We start from the raw sequence: 20,379 nt of genomic DNA on the forward strand, positions 1-20,379 counted from the left end.
ACCACTAATTAATACATCATTAAATAAATAAAAGCTTATTTATTTATTTATTGAAACTCATTAGGTTGCAAGAGCCTGACTGCACCAGCACACACTGGTTGTGCATTTGCACAACCAAAAAACTTAAGTCCTGCCTTTGCTCCACTGAGTGTGTGCTGGCCCAGTCAGGTCCCTACAACCTCCCTAACTAATGAGCTTCAATAAAGAAAGCTTTAATTAGTGATGTCTACTATTAAAGGCCTTGACTAATTAGCTATTAGGGAGGTCTAATTAGTTATTAGGGAGGTCTCAAGACACCTGACTGGAAAGGCAGGAGGACCAGCCCCTGCTCAGTGGAACAAACCCAGGACTTAAGCTCAAATTCTACTCCCCTCCTTCCCCCACAACACACACAGAGCATTTCTTAATTACCTAAAAATTGTATTCCCTTCTCCCTGCAGTGGAGCAGCTCTAATTTATTTTTCCTGTACAGACACACACAGAGTGTCAAATTATTTATTCACTCAAAGCTCTGCAGTGATCATCATTGGCAGGAGGCCCTGTGTAACCTGTCAATGCAGCTTCAGAGATCACTGAAGCCAAAGTAGCTACTTTGAGTTTAAATGTAATTCATAACAAGTCACAAGACAAAAAAAAAAAAAACACACACTAAAGTAAGAGTTAAAGCTTTTATTTTTGAACTGGTTTCCAGTTTGTGGGAAAAAAATATACAGTTTGGGCAGAAGCCCAAATTTCAGCCTTACATGCAGTAGTCTTGTTACAACACAATCCTCTGGCTGGCAGCTGCTGTTCACAGTTGGCCAAACGCAGCTCAGCAGAAGCATCACCGTTGCTTCTGCCGGGTGTACTCACAGCAGGTTGGTCCAACCAGAGCCTGCTCTGACGGAACAAACGCCTGTTACAGCCCGGGTACAACTCAGGGGACGTTACCTTGCCCCAACACTCGCTCCTTCAGCTACCTACATGGTAAGAGTTACTGAAGAGTCCAAGAGATGCCCACAAACAGCACAACACACGCTAGAACTGCGTTCACTCAGACTCCAGCAGAGTGGCAGGGCGTCAGTCTTCAGCAGGCAACAGATACACACGACACTGCCATCAAGGGCTGCAGCTTGTTTGCTCGTTGGCTGATCGTTCCGAGTGATGCATGTTCCTCTAGAATAAAAACCACTTGACTGGATACCCACTGTGTCTTTTTTTGTTAACGCGGCACCGCTGACGTTGTTTATGGCTCCCAGGGTGGGCTTCGTCTTCCATCAACTTCTGTCTCTACGTGATACAGTACGTCTGCGAGCGTGTGCTCTACAACAGCACCCCAGCCCATGTCACTCATCTGCAAGGGCAACGACAGACAGCTCGAGTCATGACCTACAGGCTCAGGGCAAAAGGTGACCAGCCCTGGTGTACAGCAACATTCCAGGACTGTTTCCCTCCTGAAAACATTAGTGGTGGGGGAGGAAAAAATTCCAAGTTTCCTTAAACAAGAATTGAGCCTATTGAGGCTAACATAGGCAAGAGCAGGGACTTGATATCTGCCAAGAGGAACAAGACATCTTAGCTATAACTAAATAGCAGATGCTATTTGTGAGGCTCTCTGTCCTTAAATACTTTAAAATACAATCCTTTTGCTACTCCATCTAAAGTACAGAGACTGAAAAGGACAGAGACAGGCTTGGTATAAATAAACTCCACCACAACAAAATCTCAACCACCTTTTGTTTCAATACTGTGAGACTGTCACAGCGTGGGGGCTAACAAGCTTCACTTATTACTTACCGGACGGTAAGTGATATCTCTAGGAGGATACTTGAAATACGGCCCAAAGTTTATAGAAACCTGTGGAAGACAAACTTGTCATTAGATACAAAAAAAAAAACAGGCAAATTGCTTTAGTCTTCTGTCCTCATCCCCTCCTACTCCTGAGCCTACCTGCACCCTGCACGAGCTCACATGAACAAACAGCCTTGGCATGAAAGGAGAGCATTTGTTCAGTGCTTTGATAAAGATCCATCACACAAATAAGCAGCAGCATTGTTCTGGAGTCACTTCACTAAAATAATTCTCATCTTCCCTCTTCAGTTGCTAGACACGCTCCCAGAGTGCCCACACACTATGCACTGCTAAAACTACGATGGACTTTGAAAGATAATTCCCGAGATACGTTACTTACCGTGCAGCCTTTGTACAAAGAAATAGCAGGAAATAAACTCCTTCAAAGATGTTTGAAGGCAAATTCTTGGCTCGCACCGTTCTTGAAGAATATTATCTGAAAAGAAAAAGAAGTTTTTTCCACTGATGCTGTCATGACCTTGCTTCTGAACTGCCAAGTAACCCTCCCGAGGCGGCTCACCCACGCTGCCCTTCACCTGAGGCCAGACCTCCTCAAGGGACACACACACCACCAGCAGCAAAGGGCAGCTGGTTTGCTGAGTTCACGTTTCGCGTTGCTTTAATCAAAGCATTCTGGTTTTTGATGAAGAACTAATGATCAGGCTCCCTCTGTACTCATTAAATACAAGCAATTAATACCTACAACAAGCCAGTCTCAGCAGGCTCTGCGCTCTTGCTGAGGTTCTGCAGTCTCCACCTCCCAACACTACCTTACCTGGCTCCCGGGTGCCTGCTTCAGGCTCTCTCTGCTTTGTCCACAAAGCTTCTCTTCAAAGTACAAGTAGCTTTTGAATTTGATCAAAGCCTGAAGTATTAGAAAACAACCACTTCAGAAGTAATCAGGAAAAAAACTGTTTTAGCTTTAGTGCCACATGAAAGAACAGCAGCCCTCCAGGAGCCCCGCTCTGGGATAGGTGTGCCTGTCGTGTCCGAGTACCTGTGAAGAGTGAGTCACACCCCAAATATTTGACAACCAGGAGGGGAAGAAAAAGATGAAACGAGATGTGGGCGATCTCACTCCGTAGTCCACGCAGAGGCCTTCCTTGCAGAACCTCTGGGTGGCTCTGGTCTCTCTGTTTTCTTGAGATCAACACTCTGGAGTCACAGTGGTACCCTGTCACGTTTAGCCTGGCTGGCAACTAAATGCCACACAGCCGCTCGCTCCCTCCTCCACACCGGGGAACGGGGAAGGCAACTAAAGGGAAAAAGGGAGGGAGGCCCGTGGGTTGAGATAAGAAAAATTAATAACAATAAACAACTAAAAGTAATAATAATGTATACAACGAGTGATGCACAGTATAACCCTCACCACCCAGTGACCAATGCCTGTCCTGGTAAACGATTCCGAAACAGGAAAGTTCTGACACCACAATCCTGGATGAGCGAGAGGCCCGAAAAGAGAACAAGAGGGAGACAGCACTCCGAGAGTGAGAGCCCCTGGGAGAGCCAAGGCCTTCTTTTCAGTCAACCCATATTTATACTGGGCATGACGCTGCATGATATGGAATACTCCATGGGCCAATCTGGCCCTCAATCCTAAGTCTAAGTTCAAATCCGAAGGGGACATGTGGCCCCTCTGTCCCGGCTACGCTCCCTCCCAGCCTGTCGTGCACCTGCACATTGGCAAACACACGGCAAGCTGAAGAGTCCTTGAGGTCTCAGCACCAACTATAAACACCACTGCACTATCAGCATTCTTTCATGGTGAATCCCAGACTAAAACCAAAACACAGAGCTCTTCCAGCGGCTAAAGAGAACTAACTGTCCCAGCCAAAACCAGGACATACATACCCAGAGGCAGGATGGAAGGATGCACGCTCGAAGGGCGCAAAAGCAAGGCTGGAGCAACCCGTTTTCCACTCATCCAACACTCAATCCAACAGTGAACTCCTCACCTTATCTTTGTAAGTGTCGGGCAGCGATTTGGCAGTCTCAGTATCTTCTGGAAGACTGATGTAAAATCCCAGTATATCGCCCTGTCCGTAGCCAGATGAATAGTGTTTCCCTATCGACTGGTGAAACTTGGTTCCCTTTTTGCTGCGCCAGGAGTAACTGAACTTGTCGTATCCCAGAGGCGCCTGGAGGTTCCCTGTGGAAGCCAACGTTGCTTTATGAACACACATGGTGTAGCAGGGGCACCTCTGTGTCCCACTTGGACTTTTGGAGCAGTCACTGCATTCAGCTAACAAACACGACTGTCGCCAGCACAAACGCGCTGACTCCAGCGTGGGGCACGCCCAAGCATGGCACAGCACAAAGGATGCCCCCGCAGCACCTCTGCATGGTTTACATCACCTGCAGAGAGAACTGCCCCTCGAGGAAAGCACTGAAGACGCGGACAAGCTGAACATCACTTACCCTCCTCAGGTCTAGATTACTGGGGAAAGAAGTACAGGAACCAGTTGGAATTCACTGCTAAGAAACACTTGGTAAAATCACTCACCTAAGGGCTGTGACCAGCCTAATCTGGCAGCTGTGTCTGGAGGCATCTCATCCATGGATATTTCGAAGTACCACGCTCCTTTCCGCACTCCGTGCGAGGCTCGCACCATGGAGTAGCCTTCTCGCCGATAACAGTCAGCCTGTCGTCGGAAATCTTCAGCTGAGGCGCTGCGGCAGACGAGAGAAGATGACATGAGCGGTTCGCTAGGGATTTCCAACGTGCTGTGATGTCGAAAGGCAGGCGGGCACGCAGCAGTGGATGGAGCATCTCCACCTCCTAAAGCAACTGTGTCTGAAACTCCAGCAACCGCCAACGTGCGGCTACAGAAGGTGGCCCTGGTGAGAGGTGTGTGACCCGCGCGCGGTTGGCACGCGTGGTACCTCGGTCGTGCAGCGCCAGGAGGACTCGCTCGTACAGGCAGGTCTGTAGAGGTCCCCAGGAATGGGCTTCCCTGCCCAGCAGTCCAGCTCCAGCTTTTCCGGGTCAGGGGCGTGGGGGTCAGGCTCAGCCAAGATGTAACGATATCCATCTTTATTGAAGGGGTGCTCCAGAGGATAACCGTGGGGTGGCAGGCGCTGGGCAGAGAACAGGGGTCACTGGGAAACACAAAAGCTGCAAGTTGGCATCTCACGGCGGCTACGGTTCCGTCACAAGTCAACCCAGGACAGCCTCCTGCAGTGCTCATGGCCTGCACACCACTCCAGGGGCCTGTGCTGAACCAGCACCTGCTCATCTATTTCAAACAATTCCTGATGTGACCTACCAAACATCACAAGGTCATGGCATGATTCCCCATAAATCTACCGAGGGCAGGGACAGGCAGGAGGCACCTTAAGCCACCGAAAGCAGAGCTGTCCCTCTGAGCAGTGCACAACACTTGCTAGAGATGCTCACCACTGCGCCACCACCTCATCTCTCCTCTTACCTTCTGGTCTTCTTGGCCGTACCCGTGGTCCCTCCGTCCTGGCTTGCGCTTCGCTCCCGTCCCTTCCCACTGCCTCCTGCAGCAATTCCCCCTAAACACGGAAATCGCAGATTATTGCCCAGCTGATGACCAGAGAGAGCCCGTGAGCAGGGAATCTCCACAGACAGAGGGGCAGAAGCAGCCAAATTCCAACCAGCTGATGAGCTCAAGTACCTTCCTGCACAGTCGGATTTGAAACAGACTGTGGAAAACGAGCACAGCAAAATCCAGAACTTTCACGTAGCTTCTAGTCAACTCTCAAAATGTCTGAATTTAGAGGGGAAACTGAGATTTATCAACAAAATGAGAGAAACTTGAGCTTTTAAGGTGAAAATTAAGAATCTTTTCTGTTATCAAAAGAGCTCCAGACAGCAGGAAAAGCATTATTGTTGGCTTTCATGGAGATTCCAGCCACAGCTCAAATGTGTTTCTGCCCAAGCCGCAGAAAAGCCAACCTACAGCACACACCATCTGATTTTAAGCAAAGTCACTACCCCAGCGACACACTACGCTGGAAAAACACTCTGGCACCAACAAGCACTTAACATTAAATGTCCATCTATAAAATAAAACATACCTAAGTTGAGGAGAACCAAAAAGCAACAGAGGTGTTTCTCTCCAGCGTTACCAAAATCAGTGCTGTGGTGGAACAGTGCACCACTCTGTATTATAGTGGTATTTTATACCACTTTTATAAATAAAACCGTAGTATAGGAGAAGCTACATGTCAAATGTCATTAAACTAGTAAGAGTAAATGTTTTAATAAATTAGCTTGTATAAGCATTTTATCATTCCAGTACTTTGAAAGAGATCGCTGCCGATTTACACGGAAAACTACAAAGTTTTTGTGAACTGTAGATAAACACCTTTACACACCGCGTGCTGTGCCGCCACTAAAAACACAGCCCGTTGTAAACCGTCAGCATTCCCCTCGGTGGGAGGGAGTCAGCCCACGGAAGGAATTCCATATTCTGCACAAACATGACCCGACCTCGGCTGCACTTGTGTTTTGGGGCAGATCAACGTTCAGGCCCTGCAGTTTGTCACCACCCACTTGCCCAAACGGTCTCGGTATCGCCCGGATCACAGGCTCAGGTCACTTACTCAGGCATTAATATTCGAAACTACAACAGTACCAGATCAAATCACACAAAGCAAAAATAAACACAAGTGAAAACAGCACTTTAAACCAGGCAAGTGGGGCAGAATATGATAATTAAAAGCTTCTAACTGCTAAAGATTAAAAAGTGAAATTGTTGTTTTGCATTAAAGTATTATTGCAATCACATCAGGGCACGCTTTTGATTTTTAATTGACTTTAGCTTCCAAGATAATCGAGCAAAAAAGCTTTGCAAACAATAATACTTAGGTTTTAGAAGCTGAAAGGTAAACATTCACCTCCCACAGAGGCTCCACCTGCAAGAACAGAAGTGGCACCACATATTTGTCAACCTTCCAAAAATTAAAGAAAAAACAACCAGTGCATGAAATGGAGACAAACGCAGCCTTAGACATCGATAAACTGTTTTAAAACCCCAAACACCTCCTGTTAGGTACCACAGAGCCCTGTAACCCTGCACACAAAGAAATCTCATCAGCAGTTGATATCCCTGCATTAATGTCAGCCAGGTACAGCTGTCAGCACAGCTGGCATTCTGCAAAAAGGAACAACGGGAAAAGGCACTGATTATAAACGAAATAAACACTTTCCCCAAATACTTTTGAATCTCAGAGTGAAGGAAACAGGAAATCTGAATACTACAAGTAGCTAAATTAAGATGGTTGTGGAAGAAAACTGGAAAAACTGGTTGTGGAAAAAAGTTCAACTTCCTTGCAAGCATCTTGATTTAGCTGGCTGCCACAAAGGAAAAAGTGGAACCTTCAGAATGGAAAATTAATCCCTCTCTGGAGAAGGGCACAGCGACACGGACTGAACACGTGCTGGACACAAGCAGAACCTCAGTGCACACGACAGGTTCAACTGCAGCCTCTCAACTGCCACAACCACGCAGACACCCAGCTGCAGGACTGAGCACCTGGGACTGAGGATTTTCACAAAAACTGCCTGACTGAAGAACTTGCCATTTAAGCTTCCACTTGTGGATACAGCACTGCTCTGTTTCTGGTTATCGTACGCAGGACCAATGTTGGCGAGATCCTGAAAGAGATAAAAACAATCTGATGTACAGACTCGGCCAAACTCACCACTCGGAGCCTGAGCGTGGCACCACCGCACGCCAGCGTACCCCAACACGTCACTTGGCACAACGCAGGCTCACCCTCTGCTCGTTTGACTGAGCAGAAGCCACAAGCAAAACAGAACTCAACTCCCCACGGCACACTTTCCTTCCACCTCTAACTACCTACTTGGTCTAGAAGCCCAAACTTGGGGTAATCTTCCTCTGGGTCTTTACTCCCCGGGTCGGATGCTCTTTCACCAAGAAACACTCTTTCTTTACACTAAAACAGAGCAGGAGTTTAAGTTACACAAGGTAAGATCACATCGAGTTCAGTAACACGTGTTTAAATCACAGTATTTATGTTAATACATAGGACGTGTATCCGCTGTGTAAGCAGCACTCGGATCTTCACCATTTAGCTCCAGGTCCAGACCTCACCAAACACAAACATCAGACAACTGCATCATTCACAGAAAGTCCTCCGTGAATTTAACTCCAAACACTTACCATGGTTTTGACAATATTATTAGGCCAAGTCATTTTCCCAGGTCTCTGTCGCGTTGTCATACACTCCCAGTACTTATCAATAAATGGAATAATATCCTGTAAAAAAATAGGAAATAGAGTCTTAAAAGTGTGGGTCCAAAAGCACTGCTGCCAATATTTGTTTGAACTTGCTCTGCACTGAAATCGGCGCTAACATAAACCCAAGATGATTTTTACACCAGCCATACCTTATCTTTTGAGAACATGGTTTTTGGGTGCTCATCTTGTGTCCTCGACTGCCACGTTAAGTTGGCCAGAGCACTAAGGCACATTTCCTTGAGATCTTGAAAGCAAAAATACACCAGAGCTAGAGTTACACCTGCGGGGAGCACCAAAACACCCTCACGCCCGCAGCGATTAGCGAGCGCACGGCACCCATGGTACCCTGAACAGGAACACCCTGACACATCCTGCCCCAGCTCAGCAGCCCCCACTAAACAGAACGTTTCACCACCTTAATAAGCTCGCAGCAAAACGGAAAACGTTTTTAGAGAAAGTCACCTGTGCTTGTTGCTAACATGGAATTTTTTGGTCATTTTTGAAAAGTTTCAGCGGAACCCTCCCACTGACTTATCTGAAGTGCAGCCTCCGGGATCACCTTGCACGACGTTTCAAGGAACGTGCTTTTACATTACTTGCTTGTTTTCTTAAGAAGTAGGTGTTCCCGCTGTGATGGCAAACGTTGCAATGGAAGCTGTAGTTGGTCATGAAGGGCAGGCATGATCTGGAAGAGAGCACGCTGATTTCTGAGTTCTGCTGTACACCTTACTGCATCAGCTTAAGGAATTAATTATTCCAGCTTATCAAATTAACTCTTTCTCCCTCTCCAAAATCAGAAACATCTTACAGGTTCAATGATTTTTTCATCCAGTTAAGGTTTATCATGGGCATCAAGAAAAGCCACAAAGCTCTTGAGAAAAACGTAGCAAGGTATGTGTCATCTTGGTTTGGAGAAGGCCTGAAATTCATTCAGCAAACTAACAGACAACAACCCAGGAGCTCTGGACAAGGGGCTCCTTCTGAGTCAATTAATTTTAATTGGAAGTCTACAGCACTTTCTAGGGACAAAATACAACCAAAACAAGTTACGTTTTTAGTAAGTTTAAGATCAGTCCCTCACTGGTTCTAGAAAGCAAGCTGAACTTACTCTTCACTTACAAGAAGATTTTATTTTTTGTTCATACCCATGAAAAATGCCCATGGAGCCCCCTCTGCTCCCCAAGTAGCGTTCTCAGGCCTCGGAGGCGCTGAGTCGAGGGCGGCTCCGACAGTCCTGGGTAAAGATTTTCTTTGGAGTTGAAATGAACAAACACAAACGCTTCCTGCTGCGTTGGGCACAGCTTTTGTTGTTTACACAACACACCAGTTTCCAGGTGTTCAAGGACCTGGACAGGGTCTTGGTCCTTGGGAATTTACACCCTAAACACTTCCATTTTCACCAACCAGAGTTTCCTGCCCACATTAAGCAGAGCTTACGTACGTGGTATCGATGCCAAACGTGTCTGCTGTGAACCACTTGGTGCAAATGCCACACTGCAGCTCTATCTCTCCCAGCTGCCGGACGTTCTCTTCATCCACTGAGCCCGCCTGAGCATCCAAGGCCTCGGAGTTGTCCCCAGCACCTTCCTACAACCAGAGCACATCAGCAAACTTGCACCGGCCTAAAGACTGCCAGAGTCAGAAGGAGAGAGGTTTTGTGCAGTAGCCTGTCAAGACAGGAGAATTTAGAAGGAATCATCTTTTTTCCCCCGATACACAGCCATGCTACAAGAGAGGTGGAATTATTTTGCGGATTCCGTTACAGTCAGTCAGGCAAGGATGCTAATTCTGTAAAGAACTACAACTGGAGCCAGCAGGATGGAAAGTCCTTCGTGTCTGAGCCACAGGAACATACTCAGATTTTGGGGTTTGCAAAACTGCCTTCTGGCTTCCTGTGTCATCACCTCACCCTGACTCAGTGATCTCGGAAAACTGAGGATGGTTGTTAGTCCTGACAGGTCAGGCACCGCCAGACACCTGTTGTTAAATAGAAACGTTTTATCTTCTGGAAAAAGTTCTCCACCGGCCCTTTCTCTGCACCACACAGACCCGCGGCTGTTTTGCACCTCTGCATGTCCCCTGCCACCCGTGGAAAGGCACCAGACCGCTACCAAACACGGATCCTTTGGGGAAACAGCTCAGTAGCTAAGGAAAAAAAAAACAAAAATCAACAAACAAAGCAAAACACGAACGGGAGAGGGCACGGTGCCAGCGGTCCGGCGAACGGGTATCCCAACGACGAGCCCCACCCGCCGCCTCCTCGGGCTCCCGACACGGACGGACGGTTTCCCGGCGCAGGACACACGGCTGCACCGGAGCGCAGCTCCGCCGCACGGGCACAGCGGTGCCCAGCGGTGCCCGGGCAGGGCCGCCCCCGCCCCGAGGCCGCACGCTCAGCCCCGGGCGCTCCCGCGTTCCGCCTCCCCGCGGGCACCTACCAGCGGGTCCTTCCCGCCGGCGGACTCCGCCTCCAGCGCGGTGCCGACATCCACCAGGGCCGCGTCGCCCCTGCGGGAGCAGAAACGAGCCGCTGAGAGCGGCCCCGCCCGGCCCCGGCCCCGGGAGGCGCGGACGGCGCTCCCGGAGCCCCCCCCCGCCCCCCCTCACGGCTCCCGGGGCCGGGGCAGCGGCGTACCCGGCCTCGGCGGCGGCGCCCGGCTCGGGCGGGCCCGGGGGCTCGGCGGCGGGCGGCGCCGGGGCGGGCTCGGCGCCCTCGGCCGCGGGAGCGACCGCCGCGGGCGCTGCCGCCATCTTCCCCCGCCGCCCGGCTCTCGCGAGAAAGCGCCGCGCGCCGCTCTCGCGAGACTCCCCGCGTTAAAGGGGCAACGGGCAGCGGCGGGGCCCACCGGGGAAGGAGGGCGGGGAGCGGCGCCACCTGCCGGCGGCCGGGGGAAGGACACGGCTGGACGGGAGGACGCCCTGGCGTCACCTTGCTCTGCCGTGACGTCACGCAGCCAAAGCCTGGCAGCCAGCTGCGGGGCTGACTCGGGGGTAACAAACGCACGGCTCAGCCGTCCCCGCCGGGAGCGGGGCCCGGGGCCCGCAGCGTGGGGGATGCCGCCCGCAGCGCCCGTGGGCTCCTCTCTGACACCGGCCCCGCGCCGGTGAAGATTCACGGTCCCGCGTGAAGATTCAGCACGTTTCCCCCGGAAAGGCGGAGGGTCGCCTCGCCAGCCGCCGCTCTGCGAAACCCTCTCGCTGGGAGGGCGGCGGAGCGGGGGACCCCCAGCTCGGCTCCTCACACTCCGGGGGCCGGGCACAGCTGTGCCGGGGGTAACGCGCAGCCATGTGTCCCCGCGGCCGCTCTCTGAAGGCTCACGGCAGAAGGGTTCACTCGCCGCATCCCCCTGCCCGGCCCAGCAGCACCTGGCCCCCGCCGCAACGGGTCCCCCGAGGCTGGTCCTTGGGCGAGGACGTTCCCCGTGCGCTGCCCGGCATCACCCGCCCCCCGCACCCAGCGATACGAGCCCCGTTGTTGTCCTGCACCCTGTGCCCTCAGCGGGGAGGGGCGGCGGGTGCTCAGCATCCTCTCCCCTGATCCTGCTCCAGACGGCCCTGGGAGAAGGGAAACCAAGGGGGAGGCAGAGCCCCTGCCTGGACGGGGCAGGGAGGGTGACGGGGACGTGCCCACGGGTACGCCAGGTCCTGGTCCCTTCTCCAAGGAGCAGGACGCGATGGCTGCTGAGGCCACCCGTCCCCGGGGGTCCCGTTAGGCAGTGCAGGGCGCTGGGGCCAGCAGTGTCCCCGCACGGCGAACGGGTGGCCGCCACCACGGCAGGGGGGACGGAGAGCCGGTGGTCGGGACAAACCCAGGAGGGAGAGAGGGATGGGGAGGAGAAGAAGGGGGGGAGATGGGGGATGAGGCAGGGATGGACAGGGCTGGAGGCAGGGAGGGAAGGACGGGGAGAAGGAGGGGAGTAGAAAGGAGAAACAGGAGAGAGAAATGGAGAGGGATGAGGCGGGGGGCGAGGAGGAGGGGACGGGGAGAGGGGATGGACAGGAGGAGGGAGGAGGGGGGGAGGGGAGAGGAGAGGATGGAGATAGGGACGGAGGGAGGGAGGGATGGAGCCGGGGACGGAGGGATGGGAAGCGGATGAGGAGAAGAGGGAGGGCGGGCAGAAGGGGGCCGGGGCCGTGGGGAGGGGGCTGCCGGGGCCGCCGGGGCGGCGCTCGGGGCCGCTGTACAAATAGGGCGGGCGGGCGGCCGCTGCAGCCATGCGGGTCCCGCTGCGCTCCGCACCCGCGCTGGCGCTCTGCGCCCTCGCCCTGCTCCGCCTGGGCTGCGCGCCACCCGCGCTCGACCCGCGCCCCGCCGCGCTGCCCCCCGCTGATGCTGCAGCTCCGCACACGCCCGCCCCCGCTCCGCGCCGCCGCCGCCGCCGCTCTCAGCCTCTCCCCGCACGGTGAGTGGGGCTGCGGCCCGGACGTCCCTGTCCTGGGACCGCCGCTGTCCCCGGGACCCGCACTGTCCCTGGCATCCCTGTCTGGGACCGGCGCTGTCCCGAGCATCTCTCTCCCTGGGATCAGCACTGTCCGGGACCAGCGCTGTCCCTGGACATCCTCGTCCCTGGGACCGGCAGTGTCCCCGGGACCAGCAGTGTCCCCGAGCATCCCTGTCCTGGGACCAGCACTGCTCCCAGACACCTGTCCCCGAGCACCCCTGTCCCCAGGAGCAACACTGTCCCCAGGGGGGATGCGCTGGTGGTGCTGGGGTGCTGCGCTGGCTCTCGGGGTTTGGAGTGCATATGCTGCTTTCCACCCACTCTCAGGCTTCCGTGGCAAGGACCATGCCCCGGCAGCACGCGAGGGCATGGTCCCCTCCGATGCTGGCACTCCCAAAGCCGGCGGTCCCTCACCATATCCCCACTTGGGTTTCAGGCTCCCTGCAGAACGGCTCCCGCTGGGCATCTCCTTCGACATGTCCTCCCTCTCCAGCAGCCAGGAGGTGAGTCTGGCTGAGCTCCGCGTCCGCCTGCCCGGCCTCTCCCCACTCACAACGTCTCCCTCGACATCTACCACAGCCGGCGGCGGAGGTGCCAGGGTGCCGGGACCTGCGCCCCCAGCTCTTCCTGGGCACCGTGGCTGGCAGCCCTCTTCCATCCAGGCCCTGGAAAGTGTTTGAGGTCACCAGCCTGCTCCGGTCCTGGCTCCATCAAGCCGTGGCCCCTGGGCACCACGGTCCCAAGGGAAAGGAGTGGTGGGAGGTGAGTGGGTTGCCCACCCCAGCCACTGTCGCGACGCACTCGCACCGAGCGACGCTGGCCCCGGGACCCAGTCCTGCCCCAGGACGTGACGGACAGAGTCCTGCTGCTCGTCTTCTCCAAGGACAAGTCTCCAGGAGAACACAGCTCATCAGGACAGCAGAGACCTCCAAGCACGTCATGCGTGACAGCGGCTCCCAGGGTGTGGGGACCCGCCGGCATCGCAGGAACAGGAAGGAGAAGCAAAGGATCAAAATGAGAGATGCTGCCGCTGCCATCCCAGGGGAGGAGGGCAGGTCCTTGTGCAGGAGGGTGGACATGATGGTGGATTTCGAGCAGACTGGCTGGGGCAGCTGGATTGTCTACCCCAAAAAGTACAACGCCTACCGGTGCGAAGGGCAGTGTCCAACGCCCGTGGATGAGACCTTCAAGCCCACCAAACCACGCTTACATACAGGTAAGAGGGGTTGGTGCCTCGCTCTCCCGTGCACCCCAGCCCTCCAGCCGTGGCAGTGGGTGATGCTTTGCCTTTCCCTGTTCCCACAGAGTTTGCTGCAGCTCTACAAGCCCAACCAGGTGCCCTGCCCCGCCTGCTCCCCGGTCAGGATGAGTCCCCTCTCCATGCTTTACTACGAGAAGGGCGAAATCGTCGTCCGCCACCATGAGGACATGATCATCGAGGAGTGTGGCTGCAACTGAGGCCAGCTCGTCCGCTGCGAGGAAGGGGCACATTCCTGCCCAGAAAGTGTCCCCAGGGACTGGCCGCCAACCACGACCAACGTGCAGACTGGGGCATCACTCAGCCCCATCACCTCGAATCTCATGTGCCGTGGGTTGGTGAAGCTCTGGCTGTGCCAGGGGAGGAGGAGTGGGGTGTGGGTGTCAGCAGCTCTGCAGCACTGTGCGGCTGCGGGGCATGGGCAGAGGACTACGCACGGGAAGGACATCAGACCTCCCTGCAGCGCCGAGGTGGTGGGTGCCGATGGCCACATTTAGCCAGGAGCTATGGCACTGGTGGCCAGCGTGTGCTGGGACAGTCGAGGGCTGGTGTTGCTCCACAGAGGCAGGATTGGGGCGCAGGGCTGGACCCGCATCAGTTCCTGCCACGACGCGCTGCCCACGATGAAGCTCCTTCTGCCACGATAGGTATCGCCGGCAGCTGTGGCCTTCAGCAGGACACTGCAGCCCGGTGTGCAGCCACGCCGAGCATCTGTGCCGTTGGGATTTTCAATCTTGCCCAGGGTTTAGGCATTTCTTTTAAGATTTCTATTATATTTCTATTAAAACTCATCAGATTTCTATTAACAATTAAGCCACGTTAACGTCTCAGCCCTATGTCTAGAGCCCCGAGCTGGCAGCACCACGTGGGCAGCAGCAGGCAGGCGTTTGTCGCAGCCCACTCCTGCCCTGAGCCATGGGGCTGAGCATCCCAGGAGGGATGGAAGCAGGAGGAACTGGCTGGCAGCGGGCAGAGAGGCAGTGACCTCCATCACACGCTCCTCGCCCAAGACCACGCAGGGAGTGGTGCAAAAGACGGACTGGCGCTCCTGCATCCCTCTCCAAAGCATCATCTGTTCACCAGGAGCAGAGAGGGTTTGCACAGGCAAACGAGGTGCCCCTGGCAATAAGGCAGCCCCGCAGGGGTCTCAGTGGGTCTGAGCCCCCCTTCCCAGCCCTCCTACCTGCCCTGACCATCTCAGCCCACACACACTTTCCTCTGTAAAATCACAGCGTTGCTCGAACCTTTTCCACCACTCGCTGGATGGGGCGGGTAGCGAAAGGTTCCTGGTTGTGTAATTCGCCAAAAATTATAAATATTAAAAAGTGCCTGGTAGATTTGGCTGATTTCCACAGCCCATTTTTGCTGTTGAATGGTCTCACTGAGCATCTGCTGCACCCAGAAGCTCTCCTGCTCCGTTATCCTAACTTGCTAAAACCAGGGGGTCCCCTTGAACGGTGCAGAAGATGCTCAACAGCTCTGTGAACGGAAAGTCAGCGTGAGATAACGAAGCTGTTCCCACCCTGATAGAGGGTTGCTCAAGAGCAAGCGGGAAAGCACCTGCAAGCCTCAAAGGGAAGGGCTAAAGGGATTTTCCATCTTTATTTACCCCTTGGAGATAAAGGGAAGGACTGTGTTCCCTTAATTGAGATGATTTTAAGCCATACACAGCAGCTGGTGCAGGCGGCTCTGTTTGGGTCACCCACCAAAGGGGCGATGGGACTGGGAGCTGGAGCGGGACAGCAAGCACAGGTATAGGCTGGGTGGAGAATGGATGGAGAGCAGCCGAGGAGAAGGACTTGGGAGTGTTGGTTGATGAGAAGCTCAACATGAGCCGGCAATGTGCACGGGCAGCCCAGAAAGCCAACGTGTCCTGGGCTGCATCCAAAGCAGCGTGGGCAGCAGGGTGAGGGGGAGATTCTGCCCCTCTGCTCTGCTCTCATGAGACCCCCCTGCAGTGCTGCGTTCAGCTCTGGGGTCCCCAACACAAGGACATGGAGCTGCTGGAGCGAGGCCAGAGGAGGCCACGGAGATGATCCGAGGGCTGGAGCACCTCTGCTATGGAGACAGTCTGGGGAGTTGGGGCTGTTCAGCCTGGAGAAGAGAAGGCTCTGGGGAGACCTTCCAGCACCCCAGTACCTAAAGGGCTACAAGAAAGCTGGAGAGGGGCTTTGGACAAGGGCATGTAGTGACAGGACAAGGGGTCAACGGCTTCAAACTGAAAGAGGGGAGATTTCAATTAGATCCAAAGAAGAAATTCTTGACTCTGAGGGTGGTGAGGCACTGGCACAGGTTGCCAGAGAAGCTGTGGCTGCCCCATCCCTGGAGGTGTTCCAGGCCAGGTTGGATGAGGCTTTGGGCAACCTGGTGTAGTGGAGGGTGTCCCTGCCCATGGCAGGGGGGTTGGAACTGGATGCTCTTTCAGGTCCCTTCCAACCCAAACCATTCTGTGATTCTGTGTGGTGCCCGGGGTCTCGAGTGTCCCTGGGGCTGACCGTGTCCCCCTTGTGCCAGCCCTGAGGGACACTTCTCGGGGGCAGCGAGGGTCAGACCTTGGCCGGGCTCCCCACGTTGCAGCCCGGCCGTGGGTCTGGGCTCAGGCTCACAACCCCCCTCCCCCGGCCGTGGATGGGGACATGGCTCATGCGTGGGGACCCACTGCCCGTCCCCGGCACACGCAGCGGGGGGACGAGCGGGACCAGGGGCTCTAGGGCTGGAGCGGGCGCCCCCTCCCCATCCCTCCCCTCCTGGGAGCGGCAGCCCCGACTCCACATCCCCGGCCCAGCCTGATTATCCCAATCCACATCGCAGCCGGCGGATAAACAAAGCCGTCTGGGGCCCCACAGCCCCCCCGGGCCGCTCACATGTTCCGGAGCGTTTCACACTGGCCCGGCCCGTCATTAGAGGGTCATTTGCAGGAGCTGTCAAGGGTGGGCGAGGGCGGCGCGGGGCTGACCCCTGGCAGGAGGCAGCCGCACACAGAAATCTGCCCATCTGGGCTCTTGATGAAACGAAATTACTTTTTTTTTTTTTTTTGCTGCCTCTTCCTCCGCAGGTTTGCTGCTCCCTCTCCAACCCTGGTGTCACACCAGCGGCGAAGCCGGGAGGTTTCACTCTCTCCCACCCTCACCAGCTCCTCACCCCCCAGACCCCCAGTCCACCAGCCTTGCTGGAAGCTGTATCTTTGCGATCTCTGCCCCTCCATCAAGCCTGTCTGAAATCGAGCAGCGGGTTCAAAAGTTTCGGTGGGGCAGGGGGAAGCAGGCAGCCCTTCCCTGGGAAGAGCCGGGTGGAAAAATAAAGGCTGAGATTCCAGGGCTGTAAAGAAAACATCAAAGAGGGACGGTGACAGTAAAGCTGCACCGCTGCGCCCAGGCGAGGTGTCTGCTGGTGAGCCCGGCTCTGCGGGCTTGGCCTGGGAGCTGGGACCTAATCTGGGAGCAGGGAGAGCTCTGCACGGGCCCTGCTCCCGCCCCAATACACATCGGCTGGTGGCAGAGGGACCCCAGACACGATACAGGACGATAAAGCAGGGGGACAGCTCCAGCCGGGCTCAGCACCGCTCCAGGGACCGGTGGGACCCTCCAGCATCCCGGGGCCATCCCTGCTGGGGCAGGGACACTTTCCCGGGTGGGTGGGACAGCGGGGACGAGACGCGGAGGCTTTCACCCCACTCCTGCTGCATAAGCAGGGAATGGTCCGGCTGGCAGACGCAGCCAGACCCTGCTCTTGTCTCCCCACTCAGAGATGCTCTTGTGGGCCTCACCTGGGCAGAAGGGACCAGTTTTTGCACCAGTTTCTCAGTGGGAGTTTTGCTACAGAGCAGGAACCCTACAGCGAGTGTTGGATGAAGGTGCTGGGGAGCTGGCAGGGTCCCTGCTTTTGGAAGGACTGGCTTGGCTTTAGCATCCTTACACGTTGGCATGGGAAGGATGAAGCCTTCTCGATGCAGGAAAGGTTTTCTGGCAGGAAAAGTGCCCTGACTGCAATGGGCTGCAAGACTGGCATCCACGTAATGATGGCTTGCACGGTTTGCTTTGGATGTGCGAGGAAAGAGTGAGTGAGAGCAAACAGACCTCAGGGCTTATCAAAGGCCCAGGGTAATATTTGTCCAAATGGCGGATTAAGGCAGTAGCTGGGTCAGGCAAGCACTGTTTGTCCCGTGACCGGGATGTGGAGCAGGATGCAGGCACGCTGGGCGCTGCTCTGCCCTGCTCGAGACCAAAAGGGGCAGGGACAGAAAATGCAAGGACAAAGCCAACACTTGTCCCTCAGACCTCCCCGGAGCATCCCAGCTGTGCACGGCAGCCACCCACGGCTGCCTCCCCTCCCTGTGTGTGCGAGGGCAGCCCACAGCACGCCTGGGGGCTCAGACCACACCAAACGCAGTCCCTCAGCCTGTCAGAGCCAGTGCCAGGTGAGGAGCAAACCCTGGTCAAGCAGGGATTGCCCGGGAAACACTGAGCTGCTCCTTACACGGCTTACACAAGCTTGGAGCGCTGGGAACATGTACGCAAGCAGGTGATGGATCCAAAAAGGCCCAGCTGAAGGATGTGGCACTGGAGAGGGGTGTAAGGGAGGAGGTGAGCTGTGATGAACCACAGCAGGGCACGCCACAATCAGGGGAGTTCGATGCACAGGCTTGGGAGAAACTGCACGAGAGCAAATGTGCACAAGTGTCACGTCACCGCGCCAGCACCCACAGCTTCGGCAGCGACTCGACTGTGCTGACGTGCCCGTGGCCCCAGGGCCCCGCTCTGGAAGGCAGCAGGAGCCCTGACCCTCCTGGACCCCTGTCGCACCTGGCCGGGTGCTTCGCAGGGTGCTCTCCTCTCTCCGAATTATCGGGTATGAATCGCTGTCGGAGGCACCTGGCGCTTTGATGCTCCCCCCGGATCTACATAAGCACGCAGATACCGATGCAAAGCTGTCGCAGGCACGGACAAAATACTTAACACCTAAACACTTGTTACCCTCTGGTGGGGGGTGCCAGGGAACAGAATTTAAAAGCATTGCTTGCAATAGCTGACACTCACTCCGAAAAAAAACACGCAGTCACTTTTGTACCAACATAAAAACCCAACACGAGGGTCCCGTCCACATCTGGGCTGCTGTGGGTCAGAAACTCACAACGAAATAAGCAGAAAGGCTGAAATCAGCTTGTTTCTCCCCACAGAGCCCCTTGGATGCGCAGCCCGTGGCTCGGGATGGCACCACTGCGGGGGCATCTCGGAGGGGGGCCCAGGACAGCTCTGCTGCCCGGGTCAGCCGGGGTCACCGGCACCACGTCCCCCATCGAAACCTCACCGCTGGGTAACGCAGGACGCTGCCCGGTAAAGGGAGCGGGCACAGAGCGAGTGCCAGATCTCACGGCTGCTTTGCAAACAGCAGCCCTGGGCCCTGCCCGCCGTCCTGTGCCAGCCCAGCGCCGGGGCTGGGCACGACTGTGCCACGCAGGCAGCTGCGGGGAGCCGCACGGACAGCCCCGTGTTCCCAGTACTTTACAGGGAGGTAAAGCGGGTGTCATAGCTGAGTATTCCAGGAAAGTAAGAGGGGTGAAACCCCATCCTGTTTATAGAGCTCCTTTTCCAGTGAAACCTATTTTCCAAGGGTTACATCCACACAACTCTGTCAGTTATAAAGCCAATTACAAACACTTTTGTTAGGGCAGAGCAGGAAAACAACCCCCAGCACTGAGCGCACAGACTTAATTATTGCAACCACCACCCCACGAGTCTGTCTCAGTTTTTTTTAGACTTCTGTAAAGCAACTGGAATTAACTTACTACCAAGGCAGTAAGTTTTTGTAAAACCCGACCTGCTGCTGCCTCCCCCAGATGCCAGAGCTGGAGGTTGCTGTGGCGTGTGCTGACCTCGGAGGGCTCCGACGACACGTCGGGCTGAGCTGCTGCACAACGCTGTCAGCAGCAGGATGATCCAGCAGTGCCATTTCTATCTGGAAACACTAATTTAGCAAGAAGGACAAGTCAGTGGCAGCTGCAGGTCATATTCCAGCAGCGACAGCAGCTCCTTTCTAAACATACATCATATCAAACCCCAGCAGCTGGTATGGAGCTGCAAGACTGATAAAGTGACACCTGAGGGCAATAAATTTGAATCTCTTCCATTAAGGTTTCAGAGAAACACTTAATCTTATCTTTACAAAAATGCAAGTTTATCTGCAGCAATGGCTTTGTCTCTGTTTCTTCTGTTACCCATTATTAAAGGCTTGCGTATCGTAATGCCACAATTGAGCTTAATTAGCAGATATTTAAATGCTATCTACCAAGACTGATCTGGACAGACACTCATTGTCTTTTAGGAAGTCTGAGGTTCGGGCCATGCCCTAATATGCATTCTCCTTCTTTGAGATGCCTCAGCCATTCACACTTCTCCAAAGCGGTAGCGGGGCAGTGTTAGAGGCTGCTCCCTAACACTGCCGAGACTGGGAACATGGACACTCGATCTGGGGCCTCAAGTTCACCACTCTCACAGAAAAATTACTTTCTCAGATGAAAATTCCCTTCTCGAAACCAAACAGACATATTCCCAGCCTTCCCATTAAACCTCTTTCTCTTCCAAAGGTCAACACGAAGTCTTAATCCCTGCCCAACAAG

At 54.8% G+C, this 20,379-nt stretch overlaps 2 protein-coding genes across 2 annotated transcripts; one reads left to right on the plus strand and one right to left on the minus strand.

The window, feature by feature from the left end:
• Positions 1–654: 654 nt before the first annotated feature.
• On the minus strand, positions 655–10,562 carry ASH2L (ASH2 like, histone lysine methyltransferase complex subunit). The gene is given in 17 exon segments (XM_086628065.1): positions 655–1,333; positions 1,777–1,836; positions 2,171–2,266; positions 2,606–2,695; positions 3,786–3,979; positions 4,334–4,453; positions 4,456–4,500; positions 4,714–4,755; positions 4,758–4,945; positions 5,259–5,349; positions 7,381–7,456; positions 7,666–7,758; positions 7,986–8,081; positions 8,213–8,307; positions 8,660–8,748; positions 9,505–9,650; positions 10,502–10,562. Coding segments are annotated over 15 exon segments (1,467 nt in total). The 5' UTR covers positions 8,733–8,748; positions 9,505–9,650; positions 10,502–10,562; the 3' UTR covers positions 655–1,225.
• Positions 10,563–12,278: 1,716 nt separating this feature from the next.
• Positions 12,279–13,963, plus strand: LOC104383044 (nodal homolog). Its single transcript, XM_086627986.1, is given in 6 exon segments — positions 12,279–12,466; positions 12,942–13,008; positions 13,290–13,407; positions 13,410–13,702; positions 13,704–13,721; positions 13,811–13,963. Coding segments are annotated over 6 exon segments (837 nt in total).
• Positions 13,964–20,379: the final 6,416 nt, after the last annotated feature.

Source organism: Tauraco erythrolophus, chromosome 29, assembly GCF_009769465.1.
Source record: "Tauraco erythrolophus isolate bTauEry1 chromosome 29, bTauEry1.pri, whole genome shotgun sequence".
Lineage (NCBI taxonomy): Eukaryota > Metazoa > Chordata > Aves > Musophagiformes > Musophagidae > Tauraco > Tauraco erythrolophus.